We start from the raw sequence: 22,948 nt of genomic DNA, 5'->3' as shown, positions 1-22,948 counted from the left end.
TATAAGTATGGGTTTAAGTATCTTTCATTGTTCAGCAAAGAGTTTACAACTTTATCTTCCCCTAAGGCATGCTTAAGTATGGTGAAGTAGAGTTCTCACATTCCTGATCTAAGTAGAGTTCTCACATTCCTGATCTAAGTACCTTCACTGCCCAAATGGGGAATGGTCCCAATGGGGAATGATCTTAACCCAACCTTATGAAGTAGGGTCTTGGAATTTTTTAAAGTTTACAATTCTAACCTTATGAAGTAGGGTCTTAGAAATTTTAAGGTTCACAGAGCAAAACCTAGGTATGCCTCAATGATAGAAAAGGGAAATGCACAGCATAACTTATGGAGCCAAGAGAAGACTATATCTAGTTGAAAAATGGTATAGGGATGCAAATCAGAGGCTAAAACACCACAAAGGGTGTTGAAAGAATTCCTGGTAAAATAAATATAATCAGGGCACACAGAGATCAAAAACAAAAACTTATAACAGTAGGAGAGGGGAAAGGAAGAGAGGGAGTTACAAAATGAGGTATTAGGCATTAAAGATTAAAAGTCTTCCAGTCACTCCTCCATCCTTCACTCCAAGTTCTGGTGACTGTTTCTTCAATCTTTTTTCCCCTCTATTTAAAGCCCTTTTTCTCTTCTTTCACCTCCTCTAAAATTTCACATCTACCAATCACAGCAGACGCTTTTCACCAGGACTATCCATTCTTTAGTTCTCACCTTCTTTGATTAGATTTATCTTTTGGGGTTACTTAACACCTCTTTTGTTAAGTTCACCTTTTGTGGTTACTTAACACCTTTTTGTGATTAATTCACCTTTTGTAGTTGCTTAACAACTTTCTGTAGTTAAAAATCTAAAAATAGATTGTAGCTTAAAATTCTAGCTTCACTATGAAGTAAGAACTAAGTACCTTCATTGTTTCAATCAGGAGATTACAATTTTATCTTCACAATAAAGAAAGAGCTAAGTATCTTCATGGTTACAATCAAGAAATAGCTAAATCCAATCTCCACAGGCCTTTTACCATCTTGGTTGCTCTCCCTTGCATCTTCTCCAGATTATCAATGTCCATTTTTAAATTATGGCCTTCAGAACTAAACACAAAATTTCAGATGGGGTCTGACTATGGATAAGGACAATGGGATGATCATCTCCTTAATCCTGGAAACTATGGCTCCATTAATGTAATCTAATTTTTAAAAGATTATTATCAAAACAATTTGGTACTGGCTAAGAAACAGAAAGGAAGATCAGTGGAATAGACTGGGGGAAAGCGACCTCAGCAAGACAGTATACGAAAAACCCAAAGATCCAAGCTTTGGGGACAAAAATCCATTATTCGATAAAAACTGCTGGGAAAATTGGAAGACAGTGTGGGAAAGACTAGGAATAGATCAACACCTCACACCCTACACCAAGATAAATTCAAAATGGGTGAGTGACTTAAACATAAAGAAGGAAACCATAAGTAAATTGGGTAAACACAGAATAGGATACATGTCAGACCTTTGGGAGGGGAAAGGCTTTAAAACCAAGCAAGACATAGAAAGAATCACAAAATGTAAAATAAATAATTTTGACTACATCAAACTAAAAAGCTTTTGTACAAACAAAACCAATGTAACTAAAATCAGAAGGGAAACAACAAATTGGGAAACAATCTTCATAGAAACCTCTGACAAAGGTTTAATTACTCATATTTATAATGAGCTAAATCAATTGTACAAAAAATCAAGCCATTCTCCAATTGATAAATGGGCAAGGGACATGGATAGGCAGTTCTCAGATAAAGAAATCAAAACTATTAACAAGCACATGAAGAAGTGCTCTACATCTCTTATAATCAGAGAGATGCAAATCAAAACAACTCTGAGGCATCACCTCACACCTAGCAGATTGGCTAACATAACAGCAAAGGAAAGTAATGAATGCTGGAGGGGATGTGGCAAAGTAGGGACATTAATTCATTGCTGGTGGAGTTGTGAACTGATCCAACCATTCTGGAGGGCAATTTGCAACTATGCCCAAAGGGCGACAAAAGAATATCTACCCTTTAATCCAGCCATAGCACTGCTGGGTCTGTACCCCAAAGAGATAATGGACAAAAAGACTTGTACAAAAATATTCATAGCTGCGCTCTTTGTGGTGGCCCAAAACTGGAAAACGAGGGGATGCCCATCAATTGGGGAATGGCTGAACAAACTGCAGTATATGTTGGTGATGGAATACTATTGTGCTAAAAGGAATAATAAAGTGGAGGAGTTCCATGGAGACTGGAACAACCTCCAGGAAGTGATGCAGAGCGAGAGGAGCAGAACCAGGAGAACATTGTACACAGAGACTAATACACTGTGGTACAATCAAACTTAATGGACTTCTCCATTAGTGGTTGTGTAATGTCCCTAAACAATTTGCAGGGATCTAGGAGAAAAAAAACACTATTCATAAGCAGAGGATAAACTATGGGAGTGGAAACACGGAGGAAAAGCAACTGCCTGAATACAGAGGTTAAGGGGACATGACAGAGGAGAGACTCTAAATGAACACTCTAATGCAAATATTATCAACAAAGCAATGGGTTCAAATCAAGAAAACATGTAATGCCCAGTGGAATTACGCATCGGCTATGGGGGGTGGGGGGAAGGAAAAGAAAATGATCTATGTCTTTAATGAATAATGCTTGGAAATGATCAAATAAAATATATTTTAAAAAAAAGATTATTTTGGGTGCCATAACACTTCCAATTCAGTGGGTTTATAGGCTACTGGAAACCTTCAGATCATTTGGGGGGGGGGGGAACTTTAGCTTTTATTTTTTGAATGGATACTAAGTAATCATCAAAACAATCTGATTAAAAAACAGTGATGGATTGATGGGGAAAGTTTAGTTAATGGCCATAGAAACCTAATTTTGAATAAATCCTAAGATCCAAGCTATTGGAGAAAGAACTCAGTATTTGACAAAAACTGCCTGGAAAACTGGAAATCAATATGGCAAAAACTAGGCATAGATCAACATCTCACACCATACACGAAGTAAAGCCAAAATGGATATTTGATCTCTAAAGGAGCATGTCATAAACAAATTAGGGAAATATAGAAAATTTTATGTCAGACTAATGTATAAGGGAATAATTTATGAGCAAACAAAATAAATATACTGAGGTGTTTCTAGTTGTTGGAGTTTAATTTTTAAAGACTCAATTTCTACCCTAGCTTTTTGTTCATCCTTCTCCTTCTGGTCTGATTGTCTTTGTAGGTCATCTTTCACCTTCTTTACCTCATTTTCAAGTTGGTCAATTCTGGCTTTCAAGACATGATTTTCTTGTTTTAGTTCATGTGCCTCTGTTTCCAGATGACTTATTTTGCTTTTTAAGCTTTTTTCCCAATTGTCTTCAGCCTCTCTTACTTGTTTTTTGAATTGTGTTTTGAGTTCTTCCAAAGCCTGGATCCAATTCACAGGAATTTCTGCATTTTTGCTTGGTGTTCCTTGATCCTCCTGTTTCATTTGCTCTTTGTTCATTAACTGGATAGAAGCTGTTGATTGTAATTTCTTTTTTCTTTTCCTGTTCTTTCCTCATATTTCCCCCCATTATTGGCTGTATTCATGCTTCTTGGTTTATTTGCTGGAGCTGTGGGTTTGGGCTATTCTGTCCAGAAGGGGCTTCTTCTCAGCTCTGTTGATTGACTAGATTAATGAGCCCTGAGGTCTTCTGGCAGCAAAAGCTGAAGGTGTAGGTGAAAGTGTGGACACTGAAGAGAGCTGTGCTTCCTGCCTGTTCCTCCAGGTTACAAGGTGTTCAGTAGTGGTTTCAGCCTTCTTCCTGGGAGCTTAGTCAGGGAGGCTCTCAGTGCAGTCCCTAGGGGAAGGGTATTAGAGATTGAGTTTCTCTGTCCTCCAAAAGCTTCAGATCTGCCCTGTTGAATCCTGCAGGAGGGTCCCCCAGCTCTGTCCTGTTTTTAGATTTGTTTTTCTGTTCCCTCAAAGCACTTTGGTTTTGATTGCTGTGGAAGGGAATTCAGAGAGGTCTGGACAAAAGTCCATACAGCAAAAGCTGTATCTAAACTGATCATTTTTTAAATGAATTATGGTCATGTGTGTGTGTGTGTGTGTGTGTGTGTGTGTGTGTGTGTGTGTGTATCATAGGGGAGTGCTGTTTTCTCCTTTCTTATGTGCTATATATAAACTTAGTTAGTAGGGAATGGAATCATCCTTTCAGTAGTATTTGGGGAGCCTGTATTGCTAAGACTTCCCTGAGGTAGTCCGGGGTTATATATTTTAAAAGGCGCCTCCCTGAAATTTTGTTCCATCAGCTTTGAGAGTGTTTTGGGAATAACACCTTCTCATTCTGACAAGTGTTCTATGGCCTCTTGAAATTCAGACATTTTATATTCTAAAGTTCATCCCAACTGGCACTACGTTTTAAGTTGCTTCTTTATGATTCATCTGGTTTTGAAAAGGGGAAAATTCTCACTAGAGCACATAGCCCAGGCTATCAATATTGTGAATGGAAGATAGATCAAAGATTAAATGGGATTATTCAGTCTAGGAAGGTCCTTCTATAAAGACTGGAAGAAAGTCACTACAAGACTTTAGGATAGAGTTTACAACTTCAAACAAGGACAGGGCCACCTGTTATGTACTTATATTAACTTGAATAGTCAGGAGCAGTATGAACAAAAGAGACAGAGTTTCGAGAAGACTAAGCCCTCTGAGAATTCCAGAAACACATTCTCAAAATTAGAAAGCACCTCATAAGTCATTTAGTGCAACCCATACTCAAATAATAATTGTTCCTACATGATCCATGACAAATATGTTATGGCTATGAAAAATATATACTCCGCTATTTCTACATGGTCAGGCAGGGAGCATCCATTTATTAAACTTTTAATATATGCCAGACATCCTGCTAAGTGATAGGGATACAGATAAAAGACATAAGAGATGTATGAGAGTTACAGGGAAGGTACCAATATAAGGGCATGGTGACAAGAGTCTTTAGTCTCAGGAGCACAGATAGGAGGAGGAAGAAGAGTGATAAACCCGAGCCGTTCCTAAAAATGGGGAATTCTGTGTAGGAACTCACTAATGAGAAAAGGCAGAGAGCATGGGAGAATGATGTTTCAAAGTTAGAAATTCCCAGGAACTGATTCATGATTTTGAAATCCACAGAGGTCAGAAATACAGCAGGGATAGTGATAATAGAACATTTTACACATAAGAAGTCATTATCCAGCTATTGCTTGAAGACCTCCCTTGAGCAGAAACCCACCGTCTCCTGATATAGGCCATTCCATATTTGGATAGTTCTAGTTGTTAATAAATTTGTTTGCTTGTTTCTTTGTTTTCTAAGACCAAGTCTAGGCTTATATATTTACCATATCTTCTGTAGACTAAGGGTAAGATTCCTAATTCCTCTTGCTAGCCCTCAAAAAGCTTAATGATAGCTACCACTGCAAAAAAAAAAAGTAGGAGTAGAGGAAGTATCTTTTTAAGGTAGTAAGACTAGATCCTGCTGGAGTTGATGGCCAGTAAGAAAGAAGACTCACTAGAAGGGTTCTTTTGTCCAGGTCAAAGGAGGTCTGTGCCAGGGCCAAAGGAGGTCCTTTTTAGTTTACCTTCCACCAAGATCTCAAATCTCTTTCCCTTTTAACACACACTCTGAGCAGCGGATTAAGTCTCTTGCAGATGACTAATATATTTCCCATCAAGTTTCTAGGACTAGTCTGGATTTGCTTGGGAAAGTCTCTTGAATACTTATAAACTTAAAAAATTATAAAATTCCACTAATGGACTTCCTCTATTGAGTCTGAGTTGATATCAATTAGGAAGATAATGGATTTCTAAAAAGAACTGTTCACTAGTACTAACAGCTGGTACAAAATAACCCCACTTATGATAAAACAAAACATCACTGATAGTCTCTCCCATAACTACTGGGATCATCCAGGGAAAGCAGATTAAATTTAGAGAGTATCTGCTGCAAAGGCTAACAGCTGGTAACATCCTTTTCCTAGAGGTCTTCTTCTCTTTGATTGTTAGATATATTTTGTTCATTTCTGCACAAATTGACATAAGTACATAATTTTTTTAAAAAACCCTTACCTTCAGGCTTAGAATCAATGTCATATATTGGTTCCAAGGCAGAAGAGCTGAAAGGACTAGGCAAAGGGGCTCATGATAGGTCATATAGGTAAAAAGTGTTTAAGGTCAGATTTAAATGCAGGACCTCCCAACTCTAGAACTGGCTCTCAATTCACTAAACCAATTAGCTGCTTCTAAGAATTCTTTTTGATAAGACTATGAACTTCTGAGTTTTCAATGACTATTCTTTCTACATTATAATACCACTTTATCATGTGATCTCTGTTGATAAATTTATAAGCACATCCTCTTCCTGCTTTTTCCATTCTCCTGTGTACCTCTGAGGGTATTGCTAAAGACTAGTGAGTGGCAGTTTCAGGGAGAGAGATTTTGACTAAATTTGATGAAGACTTTTCTCACTCTCTGAGTGGTCAAACAATGGGAATGAGCACTATTTTAGGTAACAAGTTATCCATACCTGGAAGAGTTCAACAAGAGATGGATTGCCACTCTTTTCATGGATGCTTTAGGAGGAATTTTTTCAAGATGTAGGGAGGCTGTAATAGAGAACATCTAAGGTCACTTCCAACTCTATACTTCTATGACATGGGGATTCATAGAAAAGAGAGGGCTAACAATGAATCAATTCATATTAAGCATTGAGTAAGTTCCTATTCTATATGAAGTGTTGTGTTAGGTGCTTGAGGTATCTCCTCAACATTAAAATAGTCTCTGCCTCCAAGGAGTGAAAAGGAGATGATTAAGATGTATTCAGATAATACATAGTTGCAGAATTTTGGTGGGGGAAGCACAAGGAACTGGGAAAATTAGAAAAAGCCTTCTTTGTAATAACATTTGAAGAGGGTCATGAATAAAGCTAGGGATTCCAAGAATGAGAGGTTAGATGGATTCATCTTTTCCTTGCATAGGAGATTGCCTTTGCTAAGATACAGAGGGAAGAAATAGAATGGAATTTGTGGTAGAGGCATGAAGAGAGAGAGGACTTGTAAGCTAAGATGCAAGAAACAAGCTGGGGACTTAGCCTTCCTGTCAATCAAGAGGAAGGTTCCAAACAGAATGTTCTCAGGAGTGGCAGTTGAGGCTTCTGGCCACAGAAAGGAAGAATGAGAAACTTGGCTTTTGGCTTTGACTCTAGCTCTCTGGCTTTGGGCAATTGAACCTGACCAGGGGAGAAACTTTGGACTTTGTTTCCCTCTCTGGCAGTTGAGGCTGGCTGAGGACCCTTGTAGGGCTGACTTGGTTTTGGGGGGCTCTCTGACCAAAGGAGAAACCTCTGAGATTGGACTGACCAACAGTTGGAGGAAAGCCAGGCTGAAGGAGAGACTTTGGACTTTGTTTTCTCTCTGGTGTTAAGCTGAGAAATCATTGCTGACTTTGGGAAAAAGAAAGAAGATTTTAAACAGCTGTTGTCCTCCATCTTTCTAATTGTCTTAGAATCACAGTTTGTGACTGGACTCTTTCTCAAACCCTCAAATTCTCCCTCATTAAAGATTGGGGGGGGCAGCTGGGTAGCTCAGTGAATTGAGAGCCAGGCCTAGAGATGGGAGGTCCTAGGTTCAAATCTGGCATTAGACACTTCCCAGCTGTGTGACCCTGGGCAAGTCACTTGACCCCCATTGCCTAGCCCTTACCACTCTTCTGCCTTGAAGCCAATACACAGTATTGACTCGAAGATGAAAGGTAAGGGTTTAAAAAAAAGATTAGGGACACCCTCATCCCTCTTACCTCAGTTTCCTATCCTGATATCCCAATAAACCCCTTGACTTGAAAAAGGAAAAGAAAAGAGTTTCTTTATAGCTTACTCAAGGGGGGAGGGAAGAAGCCAAAGGCTTCAAGAAGAACTAGGAAGTGAGGGAGGCAGAAAGGAGAGGGTTGGAGAAGGGAGGGAGTGAAGTGGGGAGGAGGTTAGAAAGATATACTGATCCATCAGCTATCAATAGGGATCAGTAGGCAAATCCCAGAGCAGTTATCTTGGGTAGCAGTTCCCCTGTGTGGCAGCATCCCTGTACTAGCATCCCTCAGCATTTCTCATTCCTACCTCCATTACAAATAAGCAGCTTCAGGTTCCCCTCTAGCAGTTCTTTAGTAAACCAGAGTACATCCAGTTAGTTCAACCAGAAACCATTTCCTCCTTTTACATTCTATATTTCAGATTAGAAGAAACAACAAATTATTAACTTTGCTGGAATGTAGAGTATATTGGGAGATTAACATGAAATCAGACCAAAATTATATATTGGATCTATAGCCTCTAAGGCAATGGTTCTCAACCTTTCTAATGTCGTGACCCCACAATACATTTCCTCATGTTGCAGTGACCCCAAACCAAAAAATTATTTTGGTGGCTACTTCAAAACTGTAATTTTCCTACAGTTATGATTCAGAAAAATAAAGGTCAGTTAGTCAAAGCTGATTTTTCAATTCCTCTTTTGGAAATGAAAATATTAAGGCACAAAAGCATGAAGTGACATGGCCAATGCATACAATTTATAAGTGGTAGAGAGAGGACTAAAAAGCCTGGGCTTGTCACTCTGTATCCTACAATTTTATGAGTTGGAAGATGTTCTGAGGAAGCCATAGGTGTTATTACAGAAGTTAATATTGGGGAAAATCCAGGAACAGAGGCCATGAAGAATAAGATCATGTTCACTTACAGTAAGTAGGTCCAGAGAGAGACATGAGGGTAGGAAACTTGTGATTTGTGAGGCATTTAGTGTTTTTGCTTTCCAATATTTTCCCACAAATACCTCAACCACCTTGCCAGGACTAGATTCTATCATTGAGAGGAGCATATTCTGCTAATGAGTCTCCACAGGGCACCTTTTATATCTTTGTTCCTAAGACAATAGATGAAGGGGTTCAACATGGGGGTGGCCACAGCATACATTGCTGAGGCAACTGTACTCTTCCAGGAAGACTGGGTCACTGAGGACCTGAAATGCACTCCCAGCGCTGTGCCATAGAATAAGGAAACAACAGAGAGATGAGATCCACAGGTAGAAAAGGGTTTGTTCTTACCTCCAGCAGATGGGACTTTCAAAATGGAAGAAAAGATCTGACTATATGAGAAGAGAATCCCTGTGAGGGGGAGAATCTCAAGCAGAACAGCTAAAATATATAGCAAGACATAATTGATAAGAGTGTCAGAAGACGAGAGTTTTAGAACTTGATCAAGATCACAAAAGAAGTGCTGGATTTCATGGCCTGTTCAGAAGGAGAGTCTTGTCACCATCAGACTGTGAAGGAGGGCATCTAGAAGACTTAGTATCCAGGAGAGCAGCACCAGCAGGCAACACAGCTCAGGACTCATGATGGATGTATAGCGCAGAGGGTGACAGATAGCCACAAAACAGTCATAGGCCATTGCAGTGAGAAGGAAATTGTCCAAACCAACAAAAACTATAAAAAAGTGCATCTGGGCAAGGCATCCAGCATAGGAGATGGCCTTGTTTTGTGTCAAGATTCCCACTAACATCTTGGGTACTGTGGTAGATACCACACAAAGATCTACAAAGGACAGGTTAGAAAGGAAGAAGTACATGGGGGTGTGGAGGTGAGAATCAAAGCCAATAGCCAACATTATGAGTATGTTTCCAAATACAGTGACCAAGTACATGCCCAAGAACAGCCCAAAGATGGCCCCTTGTTGCTCTGGTGTCTCAGAAAATCCCAGGAGGATAAATTCAGTGAATTTTGTTTGGTTTTCTGGTGCCATGGGGCTGGTTTTTCTGCTGGAAAAGGAAAATGAAAACATGATGTGAAAATGTAATTATTCTTGAAATGAAAGAATACCAGGATATGACTTAGAATTTCTAGGTTGAGATTTTATAGCTATCATTTATTATATTTGTGATCATGGACAAGTCACTGTTTCCTCATTCAGCCTCAATGCAAGAGGGAGGATTTGGACCTAATGAAATCCAAGATTCCTTCCAATTCATACTTCTTTAAAATAACAACAACTCCATTTAGAAACCAACAAGTTATGAAGACCATCTTCTTTTAGCTCTAAATATCAATGTCCTTTGAGCATTAGGATAAAGAATGAAATACTATGGAAAAGGCAAGTCCGTTTTTGCAGCCCACAGCAGAGAGAGGACAGTGTTCTAGTTTAACAAAAGGGTTTGAGCAGTCCATTCTTCAGTGAGACCCATCAAATCACATAGAGATTTGAGGATCCTCAGAGAATACAGTACAAAACACACTTTACACTATACAGAGTGTGGGAATCTATACTTTCCTTGAAGACCTCCATTGAAGGGAGAAACCTCAGCTTCCTGAAGGAGTTTATTCCACTGTGGTTTCACTCTCATTTTCCTTTATTATGAGCAAAAACATAGTTTTTCAATTCTATCCAATTTTCTAATTCTACCCTCTTATTTTTGCAGGACAAATCCCATTTCTATCCCAAATGAAATCCCTTTAAATGTGTGAAAACAGTTATCCTATGCCCCCATATGTTTCCTCTCCTTTAGGTTTAAGAAAATCTAGTTCCTTCAGTTGATCTTAATAGACCCTTCACCATCCCAGTTGCTCTCTCTTGGATCTTCTTCAGGCTTTCCATGTATTTTCTAAATTTTGGTACTCAGAAGTAAACAGAAAATTTCAGTTTTGGACTGACTGTGGTCAAGGGCAAAGGGAAGATAACCTCCTTCTTACTCAAAGCTATGACTTTGCAAACTAAGTTTTCTTAAGATTATTTATCCACCATATCACTGCCAACTCACACTGAGTTTACAGTCCATGGGAAACAAATAGATTGTTTTCAAATGCATTATGCTCTTGTTTGTGTGTGTAGTAGTGTGGCAATTATGTGTTTCCCTCTTTCTTATATGCTATAGACACACATAGTAGTAGATCAACCTTCCAGGATTTGGTGAGCCTGTGTTGCTAAGGCTCCTCTGAGGCCATGTATTTTATTTTATTTATTTTATTTTTACTTAAAACTCTTATCTACAACCTTAGAATCAATACTGTATATTGGTTCTAAGGCAAAACTATGATAAGAGCTAGGCAAGGTTAAGTGACTTGTTCAGGGTCACACAGCTAATAATTGTCCAAGACCAAATTTGAACCCAGGACCTCTCATCTCCAGGCCTGGATTTCAATCCACTGAACCACCTACCTGGTCTACAGTTATGTATTTTAAAGACAGGTTCCTGAAATATTAGTCCATCAGAAAAGATCGTTTTTTGGAAGTTTGTAGAATATCTTTCAGTTCTGACATTTGTTCTATATCCCCTTGAAATGTAGATATTCTAAATTCTCAAGCCCATGCTCTGTTTTAAGTTCCTTTCCTTTGATTCATTTGGTTTTAAAAGAAAAAGGAAAACTCAGTGGACCATATACCTGACGTTAACAATATTATGGATGGATGACAGATCCAGATTTAAATGGGATTAGTCTAGGAAGGTGTTACTAGAGAGAATGGAGTAAGATTTTCTCCTAAGACTTTAGGGAAAAGTTAACTTCAAAGAACAACACGGTCAACTGCTATGAATTAAATTTTGAATTATATTAACTCAAAAATTCAGGAACAGCCTGAATTAAAAGAGACAGGATTTCTAGAAGACAAATCCCATTTAAAATTCCAAACCCATTGAATATCAGAATTGGAATGGAGACCAGAAGTCTTCTAGTTCAACATATACCCAAATGAGAATTCTCCCTGCATGACCCATGACAAATATCAAAGGAACATAAAGACCAAATCCTGAGTACTTTCTACATTGTTAAGCAGTTTGCACATTTTTATTAAAAATTTATGGTATGCTACACAGTGTGCTATGTATTAGGGATATAGACAAGGAATAAAAACAATAGAAATAGAGACAATAAATAAGTAATAATGACAATAAAGAAATATAAGCAAAAAGGGGGTGTGTAAAGTGATTTGTTGGCTATCTCGAGATTGAAAAGCCCAGACAGGAGGAGAATGAAGGGTGACAAGTCTGAGCCCTTCCCCAAAAAGGGGGGATTCCCTCTGGAAATCACCAGTGGCAAAAGGAAGATTAAATGGGGAGATATTCCAGGGTGAGTTGGTCCCAGACAATGAGTTTTGTGTCTGAAATCCAGAGAGTCAAAAATACATAAGGGAGAGTGAAGAAAGATCATTTTATAGATGGGAAGTCATTATCCAGCTCTGGCTTGAAGACCTCCCATGACCACTAACTCTCCACCCCTGATATAGCCTTTCCACTTTTGGATAGCTCTAGTTGTTGGGGAGTTTGCTTGTTTTTGTTTGTTTTCTGAAATCAAGTCTCAGGTCTTCCTAGGCTAAGGAAAAGAGATCTAATTCCTCTTACTAACCTTTCAAATGCTTAAAGAGAGTTACCATGCAGAAAAGGTAGGAGCAGAGGACATAGTGATGGTAGGCAAATATTTCACAACCCCAAAGAGGGAATACCTAGAGAGATCAAGGAAAGGAGGATTTTTCCTCATTTGAGAGGAGATAATGGTGGTTATGATAGTGGTTGGAGTTGATGGTCAGTAAGTGAGAAGACTTACCCAAATGGATTGCCATGTCTAGGCCAAATAAGGTCTGTGCTGATTCATATTTAGCTACCTTCCATTAATATTCTTAAGTCTTTTTCACATGCAGAGTTTAAACTCTCATCTTACTCACCTAACCCACATTCAGACCAGCAAGTTGGGTCCCTGGAGAACAGCTACTATTCTGCCCTTAAGTTTCATGGAGGAATCAAGAGATATTTAGGGATGGTACATTAACATTTATAAACTTATATGCTTAAAATCTTATAAATCTCTACCAATGTGCTTCCTCTATTAAGTCTGAGATGATATGAATTAATTAGAATGTCAGTTGTCTTCCTGAAAGGAATGTTTACTAGTGTTTTATATTATGAGCAATTGCTATAAATTAGCCCACTCATCAAAAGAAGAAAGGGAGTGATATACTCTTTCACAAGTATAGACCATCCATGGGAATATGATTGGGAATGTAGGTTCCCAATCTAGTGCAAATATCAATAATATGGAAATAGGTCTTGATTAATGATGCATGTAAAACCCAGTGAAATTGAGCATTGGCTATGGGAAGAGGGAGGGAGAAGGTGAGACAAAGAACATGAATCATGTCACCATAGAAAATTTTTCTTAATTAAAAAATTTAATTTAATTTAAAAAAAAACAAGTATAGAACATCCAGAGGAAAGAGGGATCAGTTTGAGAGTGTATGTCTCACATAGGTCACATAGGTTGTATAAATTTTTTTATAGAAGTCCTCTTCTTCCCTTCATGGTACCCCCATGAAAATTCTTTGTTTTTTGGCCAAATTCTATAATTATTAGAAAGTTTTCTTTCTATCAAGTTTAAATTTTATTTTATTTTATTTGCAATTACCATACATTGCTCTGAGTTGTGTTGTCTCAGGTCAAACAAAACACATTTTATTTTCCTCATTATAGCCCTTCAAATACTTGAAAGTATTTCTCACCCCCAACATGATAACATATATCCAATCTTACCTGTTCCTTACTACCCTTTTAGCTAGCTTCTGTCTCTCTCCCTCCATCATGACTATTCCCGCATAAATGGAGGCAGTTACGTTTGACAGGTTGATATTTATGTGGATATTATATGCATGCTCAGCAAAATTCAGACCAGAGGAATGGGGATAGGAAACAAGGGGAGAATGGAAAGACAGAAGAGAGGAAGAGAGGAATAAAAGAGAATCAGAAATAACAGAATCAGAATTTCAGGTTGTTATGTCTAATGCCCATCAGAAGGAGAAAGAGAAAGGAAAAAGAACAAGTGGTCAAGGTGGATAGGAGATGATAAAATCAATAAATATTAAAATAGAGGTAATAGATAGAGGATACTATGAAGCAATTTGGGACTCAAAGGGGTAACTGCACCTACTGAATTTAAGAAAATAAGAGGAATGAGCCGAAGAATTGTACTTATGGCATGCATATCATACAATACTGTCTGTAAAAGGTAAAACTAACTGGACTTCTGGTTAAGATGGCGGCTTAGAGAAAGCTAAAGCTCAGATCTCCTGAAAACCCTTCCCCACCGATCTCAAACGATAAGCTCCTAAGGCCCCGAAATTCAAAACGATCAACAGCACAGACCCTGGGAACCCTCCTCCTGGACCTGGACCCGTATCAAAAGGTACGGCTCCCCTTAAAAGCCAGAACCCGAGATCCCTCGGACCTCAGGGGTAGGAGCGCAGAGTCCAAGGCTCCTGGAAGCCGCAGCCCGGCCGGGCTCAGAGAGCAGAACCCTCAGGGCCTTCTACAGTCCTGGTGAAAGTTACTGCCTGGGGCTTCCGCTGCAGAGAGCTGATCGAAACAACAGCAACCCTCAGGGCGGGCAAGACAGACTCACGGGCTGGATCCTGCTATCCAAGTCTCAGTGAAAGTCCTCGCCCTCGGAGCTTGGGCTAGCTGCAGCCCATCCCCCCGCAGGCCGACGAAACAGCCTCACGGCCAGCGATTCTGAAGGCAACTTCCGGAAAGCGAGCCGGGGGGAGAGTGTGGCCTCGTGGTCCAACCCTTCCATTCCAGTTCCAGTGAGGCATATTCACTTTAACCCAGGGAAAGCTCATAGAACCATCTGCCGAGGACTAAAGCCTCTGAACACCAGACAGAGACAAGAAAAACTAATCCTCCACATTCACAAATGGCAAACTCCACAGAACCACAGAAGCCCCAAAATACCAAGAAAAATAAGAAGAAAGGGGCGACTTTGGACACATTCTGTGGAGCCAAAATACAAAATACAGAGCAGACAGAAGATAATATAAAAGAAAATGCTCCAAAACCTTCCAAAGGAAATGGAAACTCTCCACAAACCTATGAAGAATTTGAATCAGAAATGACCAAAAAGATGGAAGCCTTCTGGGAGGAAAAGTTGGAAATAATGCAAAAGAAATTCACGCATCTACAAAACCAGTTTGACCAAACTGTAAAAGAAAACCAGGCTTTAAAGGCCAGAATCAGGCAGCTGGAAGACAACGATCGTGTAAAAGAGCAAGAATTAATAAAGCAAAGCCAAAATACCAAGAAATTAGAAGAGAACATAAAATATCTCACCGACAAGGTGATAGATCTGGAAAATAGGGGGAGAAGGGATAATTTAAGAATAATTGGACTCCCAGAAAAGCCAGAAATAAACACCAAACTGGACATGGTGATACAAGATATAATCAAAGAAAATTGCCCAGAGATTCTAGAACAAGGGGGCAATACAGCCACTGACAGAGCTCACAGAACACCTTTTACACTAAACCCCCAAAAGACAACTCCCAGGAATGTAATTGCCAAATTCCAAAGCTATCAAACAAAAGAAAAAATCCTACAGGAAGCCAGAAAAAGACAATTTAGATATAAAGGAATGCCAATCAGGGTCACCCAAGACCTTGCAAGTTCTACTCTGAATGATCGTAAGGCATGGAACATGATCTTCAGAAAGGCAAGAGAGCTGGGTCTCCAACCAAGAATCAGCTACCCAGCAAAACTGACTATATACTTCGAAGGGAAAGTATGGGCATTCAACAAAATAGAAGACTTCCAACTTTTTGCAAAGAAAAGACCAGAGCTCTGTGGAAAGTTTGATACCGAAAATCAAAGAGCAAGGAATACCTGAAAAGGTAAATATTAAGGAAAGGGGAAAATGTTATCTTTTTCTTTTACTCAAACTCTCTTCTATAAGGACTACATTTATATCAACCTATGTATACTAACATGTGGGGAAAATGTAATGTATAAATAGGGGGTAAAGAAAGACCAAATAGAATAATCATTCTCACACAAAGATTCACATGGGAAGGGGAGGGGAAGAAAACTCCTATAAGAAGGAGAGGAAGAGAGGGGGGGGTTTACTTAAACCTCAATCTCAGGGAAATCAGCTCTGAGAGGGAAAAACATCCAGATCCATTGGGATCTTGAATTCTATCTTACCCAACAAGGGTAAGGAGAAGGGAAAACCAAGGGGGGGAGGGGGAGAGGGAGAACAAAAAAGGAGGGAAAGAGAGGGGGGAGGGGGAGGGAACAAAAAGGGAGGGACTAAAAAGGGAAACATCAAGGGAGGGGACAAGGGGGACTGTTTCAAAGTAAATCACTGGAGTAAAAGGTAGAGCCGAAGAAGAAAAGGTTAGAATTAGGGAAGGCAATCAAAATGCCAGGGAGTCCACAAATGACAATCATAACTTTGAACGTGAATGGGATGAACTCACCCATAAAACGTAGACGAATAGCAGAATGGATTAGAATCCAAAACCCTACCATATGTTGTCTTCAAGAAACACACATGAGGCGGGTTGACACCCACAAGGTCAGAATTAAAGGATGGAGTAAGACCTTCTGGGCTTCAACTGATAGAAAGAAGGCAGGAGTGGTAATCATGATATCTGATAAAGCCAATGCAAAAATAGACCTGATCAAAAGGGATAGGGAAGGTAATTATATTTTGTTAAAAGGGACTATAGACAATGAGGAAATATCATTAATCAATATGTATGCACCAAATAATATAGCACCCAAATTTCTAATGGAGAAACTAGGAGAAGTGAAGGAAGAAATAGACAATAAAACCATACTAGTGGGAGACTTAAACCAACCATTATCAAATTTAGATAAATCAAATCAAAAAATAAATAAGAAAGAGGTAAAAGAAGTGAATGAAATCTTAGAAAAATTAGAATTAATAGACATATGGAGAAAAATAAATAGGGATAAAAAGGAATACACCTTCTTCTCAGCACCACATGGCACATTCACAAAAATTGACCATACATTAGGTCACAGAAACATAGCACACAAATGCAGAAAAGCAGAAATAATGAATGCAGCCTTCTCAGATCACAAGGCAATAAAAATAATGATTAGTAATGGTACATGGAAAACCAAATCTAAAACCAATTGGAAATTAAACAATATGATACTCCAAAACCGTTTAGTTAAAGAAGAAATCATAGAAACAATTAATAATTTCATCGAGGAAAATGACAATGGCGAAACATCCTTTCAAACCTTTTGGGATGCAGCCAAAGCGGTAATCAGAGGTAAATTCATATCCCTGAATGCTTATATTAACAAACAAGGGAGAGCAGAGATCAATCAATTGGAAATGCAAATGAAAAAACTGGAAAGCGATCAAATTAAAAACCCCCAGCAGAAAACCAAATTAGAAATCCTAAAAATTAAGGGAGAAATTAATAAAATCGAAAGTGATAGAACTATTGATTTAATAAATGAGACAAGAAGCTGGTACTTTGAAAAAACAAACAAAATAGACAAGGTACTGGTCAATCTAGTTAAAAAAAGGAAGGAAGAAAAGCAAATTCACAGCATTAAAGATGAAAAGGGGGACAGCACCTCCAATGAGGAGGAAATTAAGGCAATCATTAGAAATTACTTTGCCCAATTATATGGCAATAAATACACCAATTTAGGAGAAATGGATGAATATATACAAAAATACAAACTGCCTAGACTAACAGAAGAGGAAATAGAATTCCTAAATAATCCCATATCAGAAATTGAAATCCAACAAGCCATCAAAGAACTTCCTAAGAAAAAGTCCCCAGGGCCTGATGGATTCACCTGTGAATTCTATCAAACATTCAGAGAACAGTTAATCCCAATACTATACAAACTATTTGACATAATAAGCAAAGAGGAAGTTCTACCAAACTCCTTTTACGACACAAACATGGTACTGATTCCAAAACCAGGCAGGTCAAAAACAGAGAAAGAAAACTATAGGCCAATCTCCCTAATGAATATAGATGCAAAAATCTTAAATAGGATACTAGCAAAAAGACTCCAGCAAGTGATCAGAAGGATCATTCACCATGATCAAGTAGGATTCATACCAGGGATGCAGGGCTGGTTCAACATTAGGAAAACCATCCACATAATTGACCACATCAACAAACAAACTAGCAAGAATCACATGATTATTTCAATAGATGCAGAAAAAGCCTTTGATAAAATACAACACCCATTCCTATTGAAAACACTAGAAAGCATAGGAATAGAAGGGTCATTCCTAAAAATAATAAACAGTATATATCTAAAACCAACAGCTAATATCATCTGCAATGGGGATAAACTAGATGCATTCCCAATAAGATCAGGAGTGAAACAAGGATGCCCATTATCACCTCTACTATTTGACATTGTACTAGAAACACTAGCAGTAGCAATTAGAGAAGATAAAGGAATTGAAGGCATCAAAATAGGCAAGGAGGAGACCAAGTTATCACTCTTTGCGGATGACATGATGGTCTACTTAAAGAATCCTAGAGATTCAACCAAAAAGCTAATTGAAATAATCAACAACTTTAGCAAAGTTGCAGGATACAAAATAAACCCACATAAATCATCAGCTTTTCTATATATCTCCAACACAGCTCAGCAGCAAGAACTAGAAAGAGAAATCCCATTCAAAATCACCTTAGACAAAATAAAATACCTAGGAATCTACCTCCCAAGACAAACACAGGAACTATATGAACACAACTACAAAACACTCACCACACAACTAAAACTAGACTTGAACAAATGGAAAAACATTAACTGCTCATGGATAGGACGAGCCAATATAATAAAAATGACCATCCTACCCAAACTTATTCCATAAGGTGTTTCTGTCTCTATACGATTTTATGATTCCAGTTGAAGAACAGACTCTCTAAACGATCCCATCATATCAAATCAGTATCCTCTGTCTGCTGGTGGCAGGAGGAGTAGACTTGTTGAGCCATAGTATCTCTTCCTTTATCCCAGTGTTTAAAGCAAATTGGAGGTGGTGTTCATAAAATATTCACTTCTAAATGCTGTTGATTCTTATTAAAAATATATGAACTGTAAGGAATCTTAGAAGTCATTTGTTCAAGCCCATTGAAGTTGAATGAGGAAATAGTGACTTGTTCAAGATCAAAAAGATAATCAGTGACAGATATAGAAAAAGAACCAAAAAATTCTAAGTCAGCGTTTGATATTCCCTGCATTTCTTAGAAAAAGATTTTCATGTCATGCTCTTCTAACTTCTCTTTCCCAGCAGAAACATCAGCCCCATGGTACCAGGAAACCAAACACAATTCACTGAATTTCTCCTCCTGGGATTTTCTGAGACACCAGAGCAGCAGGGGCCTCTCTTTGGGCTGTTCTTGGGCATGTACTTGGTCACTGTGGTTGGAAATCTGCTCTTAATGCTCACCATTGCCTCTGACTCTCACCTCCATACACCCATGTACTTCTTTGTCTCCAATCTGTCCTTTGTGGATCTCTGTGTCATAACCACTACAGTCCCCAAGATGTTTGTGAACATCTTGACACAAAGTAAGGCTATATCTTATGCTGCCTGTGTTGCTCAGATGTACTTCTTTATGGCTTTAATTTGTGTGGACAATTTCCTTCTCACTGCAATGGCCTATGACCGGTTTGTGGCAATCTGTCAACCTCTACACTATGCAACCATCATGAGCCCTAGACTCTGTGTCCTCTTGATGATGCTCTCTTGGATAATAAGCCTTGTTGAAGCCCTCATTCAGAATCTCATGGTAATGAGGCTTTCTTTCTGTGGAGATCATGAAATTCAGCACTTCTTTTGTGATTTCCCTCAAGTTTTGAAACTCTCTTGTTCTGACACCTTTAATAATTATATGTTATTATATATCATGGCTGCAATACTGGGCACTGTCCCACTCACAGGGATTGTTTTTTCATATAGTCAGATCTGTTCTACCATTTTGAAAGTCCCATCTGCTAAGGGTAAGTACAAATCCTTTTCTACCTGTGGATCTCATCTCTCTGTTATTTCTTTATTCTATGGCACAGGAATGGGAGTATATTTCAGCTCTTCCATTACTCACTCTTCCTGGAAGAGCACAGTTGCTTCAGCAATGTATGCTGTGGTCACACCCATGTTGAACCCCTTTATTTATAGCCTGAGAAATAAGGACATAAAAGATGCCGTTAGGAGGCTCATTGGCAGAGTAACTTCCTTTGAGTGATGGGGCTAGGTCCTGATCCTCAGAAAAGAACACTTATACTTTTGCAGAAAATTATGGGAATCAACAATCTTATATTCCTTAGTCCTCTCTCCAAATACATCCTCCATTTAGCTACTGAAGAGATTTTTCCCACAGTACAAGTCTGATACTTTCACCCCCACCCACCAATTCAATTAATGCTCCCTACTGTCTCCAACCTCAAGCACTAAATCCTCTGTTCAAGATTCAAATTCCTCACAACCTGACCCCTTTCTACCTTTGCAGTCTTCTACTACCTGATTCCCTATCATAAATTCTTTGCTACTGTGACATTAGTCTTTTTGCTCAACCATGAATAATAAAACACTCTATTTCTTGGTTCCAGGTATTTTCTAAGTCTGTTATCTGTGTTCTCTCTTGAAATAAATAGAGGGGGTGTAGGGGTGGGGTATGATGGTATTTAGGCCAATATCAGAAGTATAACCCTGGTTCTGGGAAAGTCATGAAAGCACAGAGCTGTTAGAGCCTGAGAAGACACATACCCACTAAGATGATATATAAAAGTTATTTAATTTTAATTAGGGAAAGGTAAGAAGGTAATTGGAAACCTTAAACTAAAAGTATATATCTAAATCCCACCAGATCTAAATGTCCTGTCACTAGGAATCTTTTTGGAATCAGCTATACTAAGTTCACCTATCTATCTATCTATCTATCTATCTATGGACCCATATATAATATAAATATCCTACATTAACTCAAAACAAGCCACCCTTTTTGTGGTAATGGAGGGAGTTAAGCAGCTAGGCAGGACAGGGCCCTAGGAGATGGTTTGGATCCAACAAAATCTCAACCAGAATCTCACAGACAGATGACTCAAATAAAGAGTATCACTCAAGAAGCTTAACATATGGTTGAATCAGGTACTGGGAAGTAGGTATGATGGAGAACTCCAGATACATCACAGCAAGCAAAGGAAGGTAACCAGTCCCTCTCAATGTAAAGAGAAAATAAATCGCAGTATCAGCTAACTGATGCTTCCCCAGTAGAATTTTAGAATTTCTCATTCTGCTGTCAGCCTGCCTCTGCTCTATGCACACACTTAACTTTACCTATAACACTCTACCTAACTCTATATACAATCTTCTTTTGCTTCTTTTAAGTCTCAACTTTTCAAAAATCCCATCTTTCACTGGAAATTTCCCCCAATCCTCTCACTTTTATTGTCTGCTCTCTGTGGATGATATCCTATATATTTTCTTTATATCCTGAAGGCATATGTTCCTTTTTCTGTTATTTCTTCTGTTTAGAGTGTGAGGTCCTTAAGGTCAGGGACTATTTTTCCCTTCTTTTTGCATACCCAAAGCTTAGCACAGTGACTAACATATAATAGGTACTTAATAAATGCTAATTGATGGACATGAATGTTCCTACCTTACTAACTCACTCTGCTCTTTTTGACTACAAAAGACTTTGACATTTTTTTATTGTCACTATTCTTGGACTTCTGTGTATCACTTATAATCTATGTGTCACTGGCAAAATAATGTAATGTCTTTAACCCTTGACTTCTTCATTTCTGAACTGGAAATTGGAAAGCCAGTCCTAACTACCAGACAGACTTTTTTCCTCTACATCAAATGAAACACTGTATATGAAAAAGTTTTGTAAACTATGAAATGATATGTAGCTGAAGAAAAGAAAGAAGAAATTAGAGAAAACCAGTATGGGATTTCATCATTGTGAGTCTGTGTCCTAACTCTTCCATTCATTAGCACAAAAGCATTATGAGTGGGAGATGTTGAAAAAAATCATCACAGAGTATTCAGCATTTTCTTGATGAGCTTCTTTATCCTTTGCCTGACACTATAGGTGAAGTCTTTCTAATTTAGGTGTACTTCAAAGAAATAGATATCTGGTGACATAGCCTTTGATAAAGTTAGATCAATTCCATTTCCATATAAAACATTATATGTGTGTGTATATATATATATATTTATATCAGTTGAAAGTATGATTGCTTTCATGATCATCTTTATCATCATAATTCTCAAACATGGGTCTGAATATATCACTAATATGCTTAAGATGCTTCACTGGTTCCCTATTATATACTAAGACAAAAGGTCATCTCCTCTGAAATTTAAAATGCTACTTAATCTAATTATATATTATGTTCTTTGCTGATTTTAATCCCTGACCCAACATATTTTACCTTCAGTCAAACTCACCTATTTGTAATAGTGTTCTGTCCCTTTCTTCAGTGTCCATGCATGAAACAGATGTTAGTACATATTCTCCTTTCCATCTTGTATTCCCTACCTCTTTTCAATGCTGAGTTCAAGTGCCAAATCCAAAAACAATTCATGATTTCCCCAGTAGATCCAGTTACCTTCAATTACTACCAAATTCACTGCATATATTATATATTTACTTATCCAAATGCATTTTTGTGAAGATATTTTATTTTACCAATTACATGTAATGACAAATTTCCACATAAGTTTTCTAAGTTATATGATCCAAATTGTCTACCTCCCCTTCCTTACCTCTTCCCGGAGATGGTAAGCAACTTGATCTGTGATATATATATATATATATGTGTGTGTGTGTGTGTGTGTGTGTGTGTGTGTGTGTTACATATATACATAACCTTTTAAAACTTTACTTTCTGTCTTAGAATCAATACTAAGTATTGGTCCTAAAGCAGAAGGGTGATAAGGGTTAAATATTTGGAGTTAAGTGACTTGTCCAGGATCATACAACTACAAAGTATTTGAGGACAGATTAGAACACAGGCCCTAACAGCTTCAGGTTTGGCTCTGTATCCACTGAGCCCCTTTATAAATGCCCCTCTGGGGGGAAGGACTGGGACCAGA

General features: G+C 38.3%; 1 protein-coding gene and 1 pseudogene across 1 annotated transcript; one reads left to right on the top strand and one right to left on the bottom strand.

The window, feature by feature from the left end:
• Positions 1-8,879: 8,879 nt before the first annotated feature.
• LOC107652065 (putative gustatory receptor clone PTE03) lies at positions 8,880-9,612 on the bottom strand (annotated as a pseudogene).
• A 9,539-nt stretch (positions 9,613-19,151) lies between these two features.
• LOC100011657 (olfactory receptor 7C2) lies at positions 19,152-20,189 on the top strand. The gene has a single exon (XM_001365661.4). It carries the CDS (start codon positions 19,152-19,154, stop codon positions 20,088-20,090), a length of 939 nt encoding a protein of 312 aa, XP_001365698.2. The 3' UTR covers positions 20,091-20,189.
• The last annotated feature ends 2,759 nt before the right edge of the window (positions 20,190-22,948 follow it).

This window comes from Monodelphis domestica, chromosome 3 (genome assembly GCF_027887165.1).
Source record: "Monodelphis domestica isolate mMonDom1 chromosome 3, mMonDom1.pri, whole genome shotgun sequence".
In the NCBI taxonomy this organism is placed as follows: domain Eukaryota; kingdom Metazoa; phylum Chordata; class Mammalia; order Didelphimorphia; family Didelphidae; genus Monodelphis; species Monodelphis domestica.
This window is presented reverse-complemented; position numbering and strand designations above follow the sequence as displayed.

What these genes read in the sequence shown, in the direction of transcription:
- LOC100011657 (XM_001365661.4), top strand. Translation starts at nt 19,152, where the DNA reads ATGGTACCAGGAAACCAAACACAATTCACTGAATTTCTCCTCCTGGGA.